The sequence below is a fragment of the Lytechinus pictus genome, chromosome 2, assembly GCF_037042905.1.
Source record: "Lytechinus pictus isolate F3 Inbred chromosome 2, Lp3.0, whole genome shotgun sequence".
Classification (NCBI taxonomy): Eukaryota; Metazoa; Echinodermata; class Echinoidea; order Temnopleuroida; family Toxopneustidae; genus Lytechinus; species Lytechinus pictus.
The window spans coordinates 24,536,396-24,552,307 of record NC_087246.1 but is presented as its reverse complement, the minus strand read 5'-3'; the positions used below and the strand labels follow the sequence as shown (position 1 = coordinate 24,552,307).

At 38.7% G+C, this 15,912-nt stretch overlaps 1 protein-coding gene across 1 annotated transcript; it reads right to left on the bottom strand.

The window, feature by feature from the left end:
• Positions 1-255: 255 nt before the first annotated feature.
• On the bottom strand, positions 256-14,348 carry LOC129254527 (deleted in malignant brain tumors 1 protein-like). Its single transcript, XM_054892991.2, has 5 exons — positions 13,903-14,348; positions 10,306-10,611; positions 7,819-8,181; positions 3,582-3,890; positions 256-3,341 (listed from the first exon to the last, which is right to left on the bottom strand). The coding sequence occupies exons 1-5, from the start codon at positions 13,994-13,996 to the stop codon at positions 2,662-2,664; spliced, it is 1,752 nt and encodes a 583-aa protein (XP_054748966.2). The 5' UTR covers positions 13,997-14,348; the 3' UTR covers positions 256-2,661.
• Between the last annotated feature and the right edge of the window lie 1,564 nt (positions 14,349-15,912).

The following is a 15,912-nucleotide window of genomic DNA, read 5'->3' as shown; positions in this document are numbered from 1 at the left end:
GGAATTGAAGTTTAGTTAGAAATCAATTCAAATTCAATAATCGATGACCAGCTTTCTTCGAAATCACTCGCCCGATTTATGAAATCCATTGGTCCACTCCTGGGAGAGGGAGGCTACCATCACGAGACAATTTTTTTTTTAATTGAAATACATTTACAGATTCGTGAAAGCACATGTTTGACTTTCACAAATAGTGCAAGGAAAGGTCGCATGTGAATAATCAATTATAATTCATGAAGTACTAGTTATGAGAAGTTCTTATTATCTTCAAGTCAATTTAGATTTTCATTTATTGCTCTACGAAGTATTTACACGTGTAACACGCATTACAAATATATTGCTTAACATCATGAGACGAGCGCATGCTCGCATATTATGTTCTCATAATCATATGTGAACATGATGAATAACAATAAAGCTAAATTTATATTTTGCTTCCAAATAGGCTTATTCACCATTCGCTTATTTCATAAGGCTTAGAGAATAAAACATTTATTACCATGCATTAGATATGTACATAAGGATATCGTATACTGACTAGATTATGAAAGGCATGCGTTTATTCTTTCATTCCAAATTAAATACTAATATTACTAATATTTCTGTATAAGAAACAGACCTTGCAATAACATCAATTTTAATTTATGTGGCATGTACCATGTGTACGGAGATTAAAATGTACATTATAGGATTGTGATGTTATCATTTTTATTTTCGAGACCAGTTGAATATATCGGAGGGTGATACCAGCATCTCTTAAAGATCCACAAAGTTGAGTATCCACCTGTGGGGATTCTGGTGATCTTCTTTATACATAATTCATCATTGATTTTGAGAACTCTATAGTATAGAGACTTTAAACAGTTGAACTGGAGCCTCATGGAATTAAGAATTTTCTGGAATGACCGGTTCTTGACCCTAGACATGTTCATGACATTATTATATTCTGGCAAACCTCGGTACTTTCTAAAAAAAATTCTTACACTCTCCAGGATGAAATATGTTTAGATAGACGGTGCTATATCTGCCTACAATCATATACAAATATAAATTATTAATAATTCTACCTATTCCATATGTATAGGCCTTAAGTAGGATACTTTTTATTATTTTTTTTCTGAGTGACCCCTTTTCATGATGGTTTATTAATGTATATAACACTGACAATGTGTATTTTCGAACTAGACGTTTGTTGACATTGAAACAGAAATCCTGTTCAATTGAAAGGAAATCACTGAAACGGAAACCATTATCAACACTAATGGGGCGTTGCGAGAAACTTGCGATCAATTGCAAGTCTATTTTCGTTTCCGAAATCAAGCACATGCCGTGCAATTAATTGCAAATTGTGACTGATTGCTAATCTGCTACATGAAACAAGGAGTGTAATATGATTTTCTAAAGTTAAAAAAGTGATCAATCAACTGTAAAATTGTCACAGAATATTTGCGATTGATTGCAAATATTTTCTTGCAACACCCCCTAGATCATATAACATTACTGATATACGCTTTCCATGCAGATGCACCAGTGCACCGCGGTCTTATGAGGACAGCGACGTATGAGGCAACATATTTGAGTAAGCTGTAATGTTTCATTTGTAAGAAAGTAAAGCTTGCGAGTCCAAATATTAAAAGTTTTTAATCAATGAGTGAATGACAAATAATTTTGCGGTAAATCTGGCGTGTCAAATGGTTTTATTAAGTTCAATTCATTTATTTATTTTTTCTCTAAAAATGATTACATACACATATATGTATGTATATCAAATACATACATAAGCCTTTATCTTTATGGCCAATAGGACGAAAAAAGGGCTTGAAATAAAGTCAACGGTGGATTCATCGGCGAGATATTAAAGAAAATTCAGCAAACATTATCATGCTCAGTGAGTGATTTCAGTAAAAAAAAAATATATATGGAGTGATCTCTACATTGCGGAGGGGGGACAGGGGTGTCGGAGCGAAGTTGAAAATGGGGAGGTTCAGGTAAAAGGGCACTTCCTATGTTTGAAGTGGGCATTATCTTTACAAAGAAAAATGACAAAATTAGTATATCTACACCACTCTAAATAAAAGAGAACGTGTTCAAATTTCATGAAACGTTTAGCATGTGACAGCAACCCCAAATCCCAAAATTAAGCTCATGTTTCATTTATTTCATTTTACTTTATTTACTTATTTATTTATTCATTTACTCATTTCTTATTTAATTTCTCGCAAAAGGAATACAAGAAATTACAAATACACAAAAATTGAAATACCCATTAACCAGAGACCAGGGATAGCTAAAAAGACACCAGTTTTAAAGTCTTTGTTGCGATAGTATACCGAGTCAACATCATATTTTAATCTCAGAAGTGGTGTGCATTTTTCTGACTTTGCAGTAAGAAAATGTGTAGGACATGAATTGCATTTTAAGCACAATTGATAAAAATTGATATTTGTATTTGCCTACATGTAGTCATGACGTTATATTTAATAAAATGCCTATACGATTTTCAACAACAGTCGCAACGCTGTGTAGATATAAACATCGCAGTGTAATACAGCATGTTTTATAACAAAGAACACCGCGTTATCCTGGTTGATAAATGTTCAGATAGAGCAGACGGGAGAGTCTTCCTCATTTTTTTAATATACAAAATGATGTTTAGAACTTTCACAGAGTAGAAGGGTAGTTGTTATCTTGTTGATGAGGAGGGATATACATAACATATGCTTGAGGGACAGGAGCTGGTTGAGTAAGAAGCGGAGGAGCGGGATTCGAGATGGATGCATGACCAGATCCTGTAGTTCCTCCTTGTATGCCTGGTGGTGGATAAGATGAAGGATGCGCTCCGATGGGTGAAGATGGCCATGCAGGATAGTGCGACCTTGGATGAGGAGCATCAGCTCTATGTTCCTCTACCCCAGCAGAATACGGGATTGGTCCTGGAGGTTCTAGAGATTGCCCTGATGAGGGGTAATACCCTGGTCCTTGCTGCGGGGGTGGTGGGTAAGAGCCACCGGTGACGTGGCCCCCTACAGGATCGAATGCCTGTTGTGGTGGTGGTGGTGGTGCATTATGGTGATCGGGATAGGCTGAGTATTTGTCACGCTGGTCATACGATGGTGGAGGTGGGGCACTCCGTTCGGATGGTTCCGCATGGAGGGTGGATGGGTTGTGGTATGTTATAGGAGCAATGTTGTTGATTGGTTGATTCGTGGGAGGTCTACTCTGGGAGTCTTTGCAAGATGTTGCGATGACGCACACGAGTACACAAAATCCAACAATGGATCCCACTGCTATACCGGCAATCTCTGCTGCATTCAAACCACCATTCCTACCGTCATCTTCACCTTCATAAAGAATAAATTTTATAGAGTTGTATAGAGTTTTATAGACATTTGTTACATATAAAATCAATCTATGCCATAATGAAAATGTCATCACATTTTACTGATTAGGATAATATCAAGATCAATCAAATGAAAACTGCTAACAGCGGTTGAAAGGATAACCGTTTTTATCAACCGAATATTAAAAATTCATCTCTCCTTAACGTTTGACTTCTATTAGAAGATGAATATCCCTCTTACCATCATAACATATAACACTTGCATCCTCGTGATGTCCGCAATTCTCATTACCCCAGCCGGCATGGTGACAATCCTCAATGCGACTTTCACCTCCAAAGCACGAGACATCATCCAGCCAGATCGATCCTGTACCTTCACCGAAATAGGCATTCCCTGGTGCTTCAGATGCCCCCGAGAAGTTTAGTTGTTGACACACTACATCGGCTTCATCACGACCCCAGGAATCATCACAAATCGTACCCCATTCTCCGTCATGGAGGATCTCGACCCGTCCCTCTGAAGACGTGTCCCCGCCAATAAGCCTCAAAGCTGTTGAATTGGATGAGATAGACCACTTTATAATCAGGCGGCATAATCAATACATATTTCATGTAAAGAATGCATGGTACTCGTATTGTTTCCATATTTTTTGTATCTAGCTATGTCAAACTATGGGGTCAGATACATTAAAAGTAGCAAAAACTAGCAAGCAATTGCTAGCCAAGCAAAACACCCTGCCTTGAACAGCAATTGCTTAATTTCGTATGCATAACCATTTGCATGGGCTTAAACCCATGCCTTCAGAAAGCAATTGCTAGCGGTGTGAGCAATGGGCCAGACGCATAAAAAGTATCAATTGCTTTTGCTAGGCTATTGCTTGGCTTTTGCTTGATTCCGTTTAAAAAAAAAAAATCATGTTTATGCACCTAAAGGCCACCGCACACCTTACGACCCGACCAGTCGCCGACTGGCTTGCGACTGGGTGAGGGGAGATGTGACGTCACAGCTCTTGTCAGCTTCGAGTCGCAGACCGGTCAGAGACAACAAGTCGCAAGGAAAATCGGAAGGATTTGACATGTTGAATCCAACGAACGTAGAGGGCAGCAACACACAAGCGTGTTGCTCTAAGGAAGGTCAACTCCGCTCGAATTTTGTGACCACTTTAAAAAATAAGGTGGGGTTTTGGGAAATTTGTCGAGTTGATTTTTTTTCATTTGTTAATTTCAAATATTTTTTAATGAACAATTATTAGATCGGTTATTCTGGGTATAAATATTACTTTCATTTTTAAAGAAAATATTTAGCTTAAATAATAATAATTTTGACATTTTTCCTCATTTTGGAATATTAAGCCTGTGACGAGGATACCTCATATCTCTTATTTTCTTCTGCTGAATTTCGCTGCACCACTAATAAATGCATAGACAACCACCGTAATAATCGAGGTCATTTTTCTGGCCTGGGTGCGCCGAGTCTGAGCCGGTCGCGCAGCTAGCTAGTGACGTTGATGATGCGCTGGGGCTTCAGGCGACTCGTCATAGATCTAGCAACTTAGACACTGACGTCTAATTTGCCTGGCCTGATTTGAAGTGTAATGGCTTCAGGGCTGATGTTTATCAACGATGATTGTTCAAGGTTAGATTTCAAATTTTAAATGTCATTTGACTTTTAAGTCTATAAATCTGAAATAAAGGCGCTGTATCCCCGAAATCCGGGTCTAAATTTCAACTCTGAGTCCGAGACCATGGCATGGACGGCGAAAAAACAACCCATGCATCGGATGCATTGCATTGGCTGCGCGCTGCGCTGCAGCTGCACTGTGATGATGGGTTCAGCGAAGAGCTCAGAGAAAATAAGGTGGTTATATTCAATCCCGAAATGCTTTGCGAGTGGTCACAAAATCGTCTCGACGCAAATCACCTAATACAGCCGTCTGGTGAAATCGCTGATAACAACAATCACCGATTTGGTAATGATTTTAGTTTCTTGAAACTTATATTTGTAAAGTTTTAAATATCAAAGTATGTTTTTATATGTATGTATATTCCTCAACATATTTTTTAAGTTATCTTTGATATTGTTGTAGTCATATTCTTTCATATTCGTTTTTTGATCGCTACTAATTTGTTGTTGTATTGGATCGGCATCAACGAACGTAGAGGGCAGCAACACACAAGCGTGTTGCTATAAGGAAGGTCAACTCGATACGCGCATGCAGCTGAGCTGCGCGCGTATTTTATTGTTCATGCCAACGAAATCAAATGCCGATCCAATACAACAACAAATTAGTAGCGATCAAAAAACGAATATGAAAGAATATGACTACAACAATATCAAAGATAACTTAAAAAATATGTTGAGGAATATACATACATATAAAAACATACTTTGATATTTAAAACTTTACAAATATAAGTTTCAAGAAACTAAAATCATTACCAAATCGGTGATTGTTGTTATCAGCGATTTCACCAGACGGCTGTATTAGGTGATTTGCGTCGAGACGATTTTGTGACCACTCGCAAAGCATTTCGGGATTGAATATAACCACCTTATTTTCTCTGAGCTCTTCGCTGAACCCATCATCACAGTGCAGCTGCAGCGCAGCGCGCAGCCAATGCAATGCATCCGATGCATGGGTTGTTTTTTCGCCGCCCATGCCATGGTCTCGGACTCAGAGTTGAAATTTAGACCCGGATTTCGGGGATACAGCGCCTTTATTTCAGATTTATAGACTTAAAAGTCAAATGACATTTAACATTTGAAATCTAACCTTGAACAATCATCGTTGATAAACATCAGCCCTGAAGCCATTACACTTCAAATCAGGCCAGGCAAATTAGATGTCATTGTCTAAGTTGCTAGATCTATGACGAGTCGCCTGAAGCCCCAGCGCACATATCAACGTCACTAGCTAGCTGCGCGACCGGCCCAGACTCGGCGCACCCAGGCCAGAAAAATGACCTCGATTATTACGGTGGTTGTCTATGCATTTATTAGTGGTGCAGCGAAATTTAGCAGAAGAAAATAAGAGATATGAGGTATCCTCGTCACAGGCTTAATATTCCAAAATGAGGAAAAATGTCAAAATCATGATTATTTAAGCTAAATATTTTCTTTAAAAATGAAAGTAATATTTTTAATATTTATACCCAGAATAACCGATCTAATAATTGTTCATTAAAAAATATTTGAAATTAACAAATGAAAAAAAATCAACTCGACAAATTTCCCAAAACCCCACCTTATTTTTTAAAGTGGTCACAAAATTCGAGCGGAGTTGACCTTCCTTAGAGCAACACGCTTGTGTGTTGCTGCCCTCTACGTTCGTTGATCGGCATTTGATTTCGTTGGCATGAACAATAAAATACGCGCGCAGTTCAGCTGCATGCGCGTATCGAGTTGACCTTCCTTATAGCAACACGCTTGTGTGTTGCTGCCCTCTACGTTCGTTGGTTGAATCCTTAATTATGACTGGATCGTAAGCTCAATCCAACCTCCAGCCAATCAGACAGCAGAGTTGCATAACGCGTATTATGATAAACAACGCGCATACGCAGTAGTAAGCGCAATTTTCAGATGCTATGCCAAGAAGCAAAAAGCGCATGCGTGAGTCGCAGATCGGACTCGACTGGTCGGCGACTGGCTTGCGACTGGGTGAGGGGAAATGAATCGCAAGGTAGTCATAAGCCACGACACCGCACACCTTGCGATCCGATTTGCGACTCACGCATGCGCTTTTTGCTTTTTGGCATAACAACAAAGAGAATGCGTTTACTACTGCGTATGCGCGTTGTTTATCATATACGCGTCGTGCAACTCTGCTGTCTGATTGGCTGGAATTTGGATTGAGCTTGCGATCCAGTCATAAGGATTCGACATGTCAAATCCTTCCGATTTTCCTTGCGACTTGTCTCTGACCGGTCTGCGACTCTGAAGCTGACATGCGCTGTGACGTCACATCTCCCCTCACTCAGTCGCAAGCCAGTCGGCGACTGGTCGGGTCGTAAGGTGTGCGGTGGCCTTAAGGAAAAGATGTTACATGAGAGAAATTGTATTATGCACACCTCTGCCATGTCTGCATTGGAGTCCAGTTCTGTCAGTCTTGTTCGCTGCAGCGCACAGCGTGACCTCGCTATTGTCCAAACCGCTAGCAATTGCTTTCTGAAGGCAAGGCAAGTTTTAAAGCACAAGCAAAGGGTTATGCATACGAAAAAAAGCGATTGCTACGGTATGATCTTTTGCTTGTCTAGCAATTGCTTTCCAGCAGATGCTTTTTTTTATGCATTTGACCCAATAACAAACCACATTAGAAGTATCTGAAACAATCGTAATGTAAAACATAGGGATCACCATCCTTATAATACTCATTTGGTCAGATGCATAAAAAATAGCATTTGCTGGCTAGCAAATGCTTTAAGCACAAGCAATTAAGTGATAGCCAAACAGAAATCAAACGTGATGCATGAATACTCACTCGCATCCGGGTCAGTACATCTCACCCCGACGTCCTCAGAATGAGGACATACATATAAAGACGGTTCCCAATAAAGGTCGCAGTGAACCAACTTTGCTTCATAGCCACGGCATATTAAATTAGCTATCCACACGCGACCCGAACCTTCTCCGAACTCAGCGTTGTAGTAGGCTCGTTGTAGACCACCGTAACCAAGTTGTCTGCATGCTACATCTGCATCGTCGGGATCAAAGGAGTCATGGCAGATGGTTCCCCATTCACCATTGTGATAGATCTCTAGACGTCCGTCGTAGGGTGTGCTTCCATTTACCAACCGAAGACTGTTTGCAGGAGGGGCTAATGGGTCTGGTGTAGGGCTTTGAGCTAAGCCACGCCCATGTTTGTGAGAGATAACAGAAGGTGAATATAAGAAACAGATATAGGAAAAAGAGATTTTTTTTGATAAAAACTTCAATCGTGAAATTAATGCGTTATTATAGTAGAACACACAATTTTGATACAAAGCTCATATGGATATACAGTATCATAATTATGATTCCTCTTTACATTGTCAACGGGTATCGCATCATTATCAGGCTACATGCAGGCACTGATCTGTATATTGGTTACATCGTTGTTTAGTGAAGAGAGCATGTTTAATCTGCATTAATATAGTGATTGTGACTCTGCCAATGTGAAAGACCCACTTGTTGTCAATAATTCGATTTTGCTAAGGCATTTGATACTGGAGATGGGGGAGGGGCGTGATATAGTTATCTTTAAGGGCGTATCATTTTCTCCGAACATAAGCCTGTCATTTGCCGAGTCCCGCAGGGCAGCTTCATGGGCCCGTCCTTGCTCATGTTGTCGTTTTTCTTTTTTACATAAACGACATTGAATATGATATTCTTTTAACCCTATGCTTTCAACATTTTTTTACATTGTGAAGTTGTGTTTCAAAGCAAATTTTGAACAGCGAACTTGAAAATAGTTCCAAATTAGATAAAGCAAACAAACTGTCTCTTAGAAACTCGTAACATACGATTGATACTTTGCAAAAAGTCTCCCCAATATGTACGTGCGTAGTAATGATGCAGCAAGGACCTCCTTAGGACCAGTGGCGTATTTTTCAAAGGGAGGGGGGGGGGGGCAAATTTTTATGGAGGATACTTCGTCCGCGAAAAAATTTGAAAAGCAAAAAAAAAAAGGTCTTCAACCACAAATAAAGGATTTCGTACCAGAAAAAAAATTGTCAAGCAAAAAAAGGTATTCAACCACAAATAAAGTACCAGAAAAAAAAATTGACAAGCAAAAAAAAAAAAAAAAAAAGGTCTTCAACCGCAAATAAAGAAAATTTCGTACCAGAAAAAACTCGTCAGGGGGGGGGGGGGCAGGCGTACGTCCCCTGCATGAGTTGTGACTCGTCAGATGGCAATTTGCCCCCCTGCCCCCCCTTAGGTACGCTAGTGCTTAGGACCTACTAACAGCTCCAACGTCGTAGCATAGACGTGGGTGAACGGAAAGAACAATCAACAACTCTGTCCGTGTCTACTGCGCGACCGCCGAGCACATTCAGTTGTCGCTACTATGTTGAAATTCCGAAGCACCTGGCGCCAGCTTCATTTAACTTTCTAAAGAATGTGAAGTTGTCAAGTGTATGCTTCGTCCGCATCAGGTCCTTGTGAAGTACCCACTAGGTTTATTTTGCGCGCAAAAGCGGACTACGCTGCGTCGAAGCGGTTCCCGCTACGTTCTGACTACATCCAGCAGATTGGGCGACTTGTACCTTACCGTCAACAACAGTTCTCGCTACGCTGTCAGTACGCTGTAGCAGTTCCCACTGCGTCATGGTCATTTTTCTTTGCCGCGAAGAGAACTGCATGGACGTAGCGTTTGTGTAATGGGGGTGGCGCTAATTCGTCCAATAGACGAGACAAAGCAAGTCGCGCAATCTGCTGGATGTAGTCAGAACGTTGCGGGAACCGTTTCGATCCAGCATGGACCGGTTCTGGGCGCAGAATAAACTAAGTGGGAACACCGGACACGCAACATAAACCTCACAATGACGTGGTGCGGACGTAGCACGCACGTGAAAATTTCACATCTTTCGAGAAAATCAAACGAAATTGGTGCCACGTCCTAGGGTTTCTTCTGAACTTCAAGAAGGTAACGGGAACTTCATCTGGTGTAAAGGGATATAAGTTTCTGCGCAAATCGTTTCCGATATGCCTTAATATTTATTGTTTGTAATTTGCCATGCGTGAACGATTTGCTAAGCTGTTGGTTTCTAATGAGAGATGAGATTCCATTCTGGCCATGAGTATCAAATTTATAGTAAAAACATACATGTATTTAATAATTGTGAAATCTATCTCTAAAAACGGGTTTCCTTTTTTGTGGGACGCACGGTATTTCCAATTCGCTGAAATTTCATCACTCACTAATATGCTTCGCTACGAGTACCTAGAAATCGTCATAGGGTGTTTTTATAGAAATGATTCCACTTACGATAGCATTCGACACCAACGTCCTCATGATGACCACAGTTGTTGTTTCCAACACCTGCACTCCAACACTCCAGAAGCTGACTTTCATAGCCCCAGCAGCTGACATCATCCAAGACGATATTTCCGCTTCCTTCGCCGAAGTAGGCATTGTAGTGGTAGGCCAATGCATAGTCGTATCCGAGTTGTCTGCATGCAACATCGGCTTCGTCAGAACCCCATCCATCATCACATATTGTACCCCATGAACCAGAGTAGTATATCTCTACTCGGCCTTCACTATCCCGAGAGCCACCAACCAGCCTTAGATCTGTAAAGAAATTAGCATCAATTTTGCGCATATCATTGGCGTACTGATGATGGAAGAGGACTTGGGCTGGAGCCCATTTTCTTCCTTTAATAAACATCACAAAAACAAATGTTTTTTTCAACGTAATGTTTATCAAAGAGTTTCCTTGAATATATTATGATCGTGTTTTACAAACCAAGTCAGAAAACTGGATAGATTTCTTTCTTCATTGTTTCACTTGCTTTCAAGTATTAATTACTGCACCTTTAAAAACATATATCAGTCCCCGGCCCTTTTTTTCCCCATTAGGACGCCACTGTGGCACCCGTGGCGACCTGTTTCAACCCGATAGAGGGCTCCTACTATTAATGTTGTTAAATTGTTGATCTCTCGCTTTTCGTCCTTTAAAACGCAGCCACAGCATTTTGAGAGAAAAGGGAGAGAACAAAACATATAACGGTAAAAAGTGAAGAAAAAAAAATCTATAAAATGAAAGTACCTTGTCAGCCGCCACGGGTGCCGCAGCCGCAAAAGAGCGTTTTGCAGAAAAGCGAAAGAACAAAAATGTGAAAACAAAGTAGAAAAAAAAACTCTATCGGGGAGTTTTGAAGTGAACGGTGAAGGGAGAGAACAAAAATGTAACAACAAAAGAAAAAAAATCTCTATCGGGGTGGAACAGGGTTTTAAAACTAAGTACCTCTTCAGCCGCCACAACGTTTTGAAGAAGAGAGAGAGAACAAAAATTAATGTAACGATAAACACCCCTCTACCCTCTGTCGGGGTCGAACAGGTTTTTTTTTTAAATATATTTATTTATTTAAAACGGTTTATTTCAACAAGGGTATCTATAGCGGCTGAAAAGCCGAATTGCATAACCCTTTATAATCATTTACATAAAAATACAATCAACATCAAATAAAAAAAACTCAATTTACACGAATTCTACATCATAAGAAATATCAAAACACATAGAAAGGTTGTTTATCATGTTGGGGGCGCATGTATTAAATTATGACATTCATCCCCATCATGATAAACCAAAATTGAGAATACATGCGGTCAAATAACATAAAAACAATGAATTCTGACTAACCAGAAATTAGCACGGAAGAGATGGGAACAAAAAGAAGAAAAAAGGAAGAGAGAGAGAGAGAGAGAAAGTGAGTGTGAGAGAGCCTGAGAATATCTACTATCATAGATCCTGGTAGATTTGAATGATTCAGTATAAGGTGTACATTATATTAGTTTATTGGCCGCAAGAGAAGAAGCATACAATCCATAAATACACTGATAATATCACGATATAAATTAACTGATAGTACATGCATTTAGAGATAAAATTGTGTTACAGATTAATTCAAAATTCACATCTGAATGGCAAGATTCGTTTTTCTTTCCCGTATTAACATGATTCAAAATTTTATAATGAAATAATGAGTTCATCATCCTAAGTTGTTTACTCAAAGCAAAGGACAGAGAGAAGAAAAGAACATACAATAGGAATTAGAAAGAGAGGGAAATTGAGCGAAAATCAAAGAGAGAGAAATGGAGGGAAAGAGGGAGAAAGGGAGACCTAAAGAGAGATTGCGAGTGTACAACAGATGGTTACCTAGTACCTCTTCATCAGCCGCCACAAGGTTTTTGAGTAAAAGTAGTGAACAAAAATATAGCATCATGAAAAAAAAAAACTGTTGTGGATATTCAGGAATTAAAGTCTCGTGCTTTAATCGCGCAGCCTTATGAATTTCGTGCCTGCTGACCCTTTTTAATCACCATGATTAAACAGGAATCAGGTATATTGTCCCATGCCAACTTGCATATTTTGCTCCTGCTTATAATCTATATTTTCCGTGCCTGTTTTGTGCATGCTTATGCACAGTATATTTCCGTGCCTACTTGCCTATATATGCTTGCTTACTATATTCATTTTCCGTGCCTTCTTGCAAATTCTGTGTCTGCTTATGTGTGATTTTAAGAAATGTACTTTGATGATTGTGGAATATGAATAAATAAATGGATAAATAATAAATATCTCTCCGTGCGACGTGCCGCCTTGCAAATTTCGTACCTGCTTACACCAAGGATCGACCAAGACAAAAAATAGGGGGGGGGTGGTAATCACTATTATTTTTGGGGTTCTAAATTGCCGGAATAGAATAAGGCGGCTAATCAGCATTAGGTAAAGTCTCACATTTGCTTCAATACACAATGATTACAAAGTCAAACTTGTGTTTAATGTTCCATCTTTACATAATGATGAAATAGAAGAAAAAAAAAGAAACTAACCAAATGAACCAACTCCAACAGTGAAAATGGCATCGAAAATTGATTGATAATTTAAGAAAAATTGTCATACATGTACGATTAATTTCCGCATCATTTTCATGTAGGCGGTGGACCTATGCAAATGGACGAACCGATGATAATTTATTACCCACTCACTTTTTCTTTTGTGCTATATTTTATGAATGATGACATATTTCATTGATTTACTCCATTGATATTAAACTTGTTTGATTCCTAATGGGAAGTTGAAGATCATCATTGTCATAATATGTTATGATTTTGTGGACCATGAAATATATAAAAATGAATTGTACATAAGAATGCCAAACAAATAGAGAATGTTTGACATAATGACCGGGCATTATCAGCTTCTGTATTTGCATACTGACGAATGACGATATAGTAACTGTTTGATGAAAAAAGTGAAACATAAAGGACATAATTCACTTATTTGTTTTGTTCCGATTTTCATGACATTTTCCTTGTCTAATTTTATTCAGATCATCTTGTTGAGAGGGTGAACTTGACCTTACCGAATTACGCTTTCGTTTATGACAAATATTTACAAACCAACGAACAACAAAAAAGAGACCTGTGATTTAAAATGAACAATAATTGAGCTTACAATGAATGGGTAACCATACATAGAAAGTCCCTTAAATTTTATACCAAAATATATGTGCGTTATAACGTTAATTTACTGTGCATGGTTCATGAATAATACAGTAGGCTTATTAAAAAGGGAAAAAATGAAATAGTTGAGATGTACGCTTATATCGGAGATAATCAACATTTTAGAACGATTTAAAACGTCATTCCTATAACAACAAGTTTATTTTCTATAACGTGCGAGGAAACTTATTTATCAGACATTGATTCCAATGTATTGTGCTAGCACTGAAAATTGTGTGTAACAATGGCGGAATAAAAGGGGGCGGAAGCAGTCAAGCGTAGGCCTTCCCCCAAAAGTAAATCACTGCAGTGACAAAGTAAAGGTGTCGATGCATGAGATTCATAGTTACTTACCGTACCAATTCTGTCCTTTTACCACCAATAAAATATTCATGAGAATAAATGCCAGAAAGTAGAAGCTTGGCTTCCAACGCCAGAATGTAGCCATGTTTCATCTATTAAACGGAACATCATAATCGCATCATCATCATACCCGGGGATCATACAGGCTATCCTAGTAAGACGTCATTCGACGAGTGAAAGTAGCATTCCGTTGCCATGCACTTAAGGTTACATAATCCTAGTCTTGGTTTCCAGCCCAGGTATTCCAAAATATCAATGGTCTTGGTTCAATTACCATTTTGTCATACATTAAGACTAAACATTCTGTTTCGCTTAATTCAATGCTAACCGAGACCAGCCCAGGTATTCCAAAATATCAATGGTCTTGGTTCAATTACCATTTTGTCATACATTAAGACTAAACATTCTGTTCGCTTAATTCAATGCTAACCGAGACCAAACGTTCATGTCAAAGTTCATGTTGCTAATACCTTTACGCACAAAATTAAGATTGTTTAAAGCCTTGTAGTGAAAATGTTCAAGGATTAATTGCATTGCAAATGGAGGCAAATATGGTGGTAAGAATACGTGTATTTTTCATTATTATTAAAGGGGAATCCAGCCTTGGCCATAAAATGTTGTGTTGGGAAGAAGAAAAATAAATCAAACAGAATGGTGAAAGTTTGAAAGAAATCGGACTAGCAATAAGAAAGTTATAGCTGCTTTAAAATTGAGATCACTAATACTATGTATATTTCAAATTGGCAACTGAGTAAGTAAATTATGACAAGGGGCAAGGACAACTTTCCCATAGGCCATGTACTTTATTATCAGGGATTTGTGGTTTTCTCCGAAGTACCCATTCCCCTGGGGCAGTAATCTAAATATAACCCAGGTAGTATATTGTTTTATGTCCTCATGAAAGAAAAATTTAATTTGAAATAAAACTTTTGGGAAAAATGACATTTTAGCCATAATATGTATTGGAGTACATGGAAGAGTAGTCCTTGCCTTACATCACTATGACATCCATATGCGGCCAATTTGAAATCTCCATGGGTATAGTGATTACCAAAATTTACAACTTTTAAAAATTCATAACTTTCTTGTTGTTTGTCCATTATTGTTCAAACTTTCGCCTATCAACTTGTCTGATTTTTCTTTTCCTTATAAAAACAAGTTTTTATTTGGGTTGGATTCTCCTTTAACTATTATATTTTCTGACACCACAGTATCAAAGACAATTGTTCATAATTTCATTCTAAGGCCTCCTCGACTCACCTCCCTTTAGTTTTCTCCTTATCTCTTCCTCCTCATCCCGGCTCTCTCTCTGTCTCTTTCAAGTTTGCCTTTATCTTTGCAGGAAATCGGCACATTTCAATCTTTATATTTGAAATTATTCATCATAATGGTGATGCTTTACCCATCATAAGTGTCTCTATTATGGTAACTAGGACCTATACTAGAAATTTATGATTCTATAGAGTATTTTAGTGATAGAGCCATTGGTTGTGAGTAAAAAGGCTTGATGCATCTCCATATACCGTGCTAAAAAATTATGTCAAAACACGTATTCAATGATATTAAATTGTAACGAACTCTCAAAGGCAAACTAAAAATCAAACTATATTGATTCTATTTAAATTAAAGCAGTTTTTCTTTCACCATCAAAGATAGCAAATTTTGTCGCTTGGGAGGCTCCGTTTCCTCAAGCAACTGGAACATATATATTATATATATTTGTTCCCCCAAGAGTGGGAGCTGCCTGTCAAGAATGTAATGATAAGAAAACTAAGTTTCCACAGGGGGGGGGGGGGGGGCAACGTGGGCAGGGGCGGAAATCTCTCCCAAAAGGTAGGGGGGACACAGGGGCGGATCCAGCCTTCGCCAATAGGGGGGGGGGCGGAAATTTGTTTCAGCCATATTTTCCCCGATCGGCAGCTCGAAGATGATTTTTGTTGTTTCTTTGAAGGGGTAGTCCTCATTAATCACTTCTTAGCTTTATTATTTCTTATAAATTAA

Coding starts and splice junctions, on each gene's coding strand:
- LOC129254527 (XM_054892991.2), bottom strand. CDS start 13,996: ATGGCTACATTCTGGCGTTGGAAGCCAAGCTTCTACTTTCTGGCATTT. Junction 10,612..13,902: donor AAAAGGACAGAATTGGTACG/GTAAGTAACTAT, acceptor ATTTCTTTACAG/ATCTAAGGCTGGTTGGTGGC. Junction 8,182..10,305: donor CGTTGGTGTCGAATGCTATC/GTAAGTGGAATC, acceptor GGCGTGGCTTAG/CTCAAAGCCCTACACCAGAC.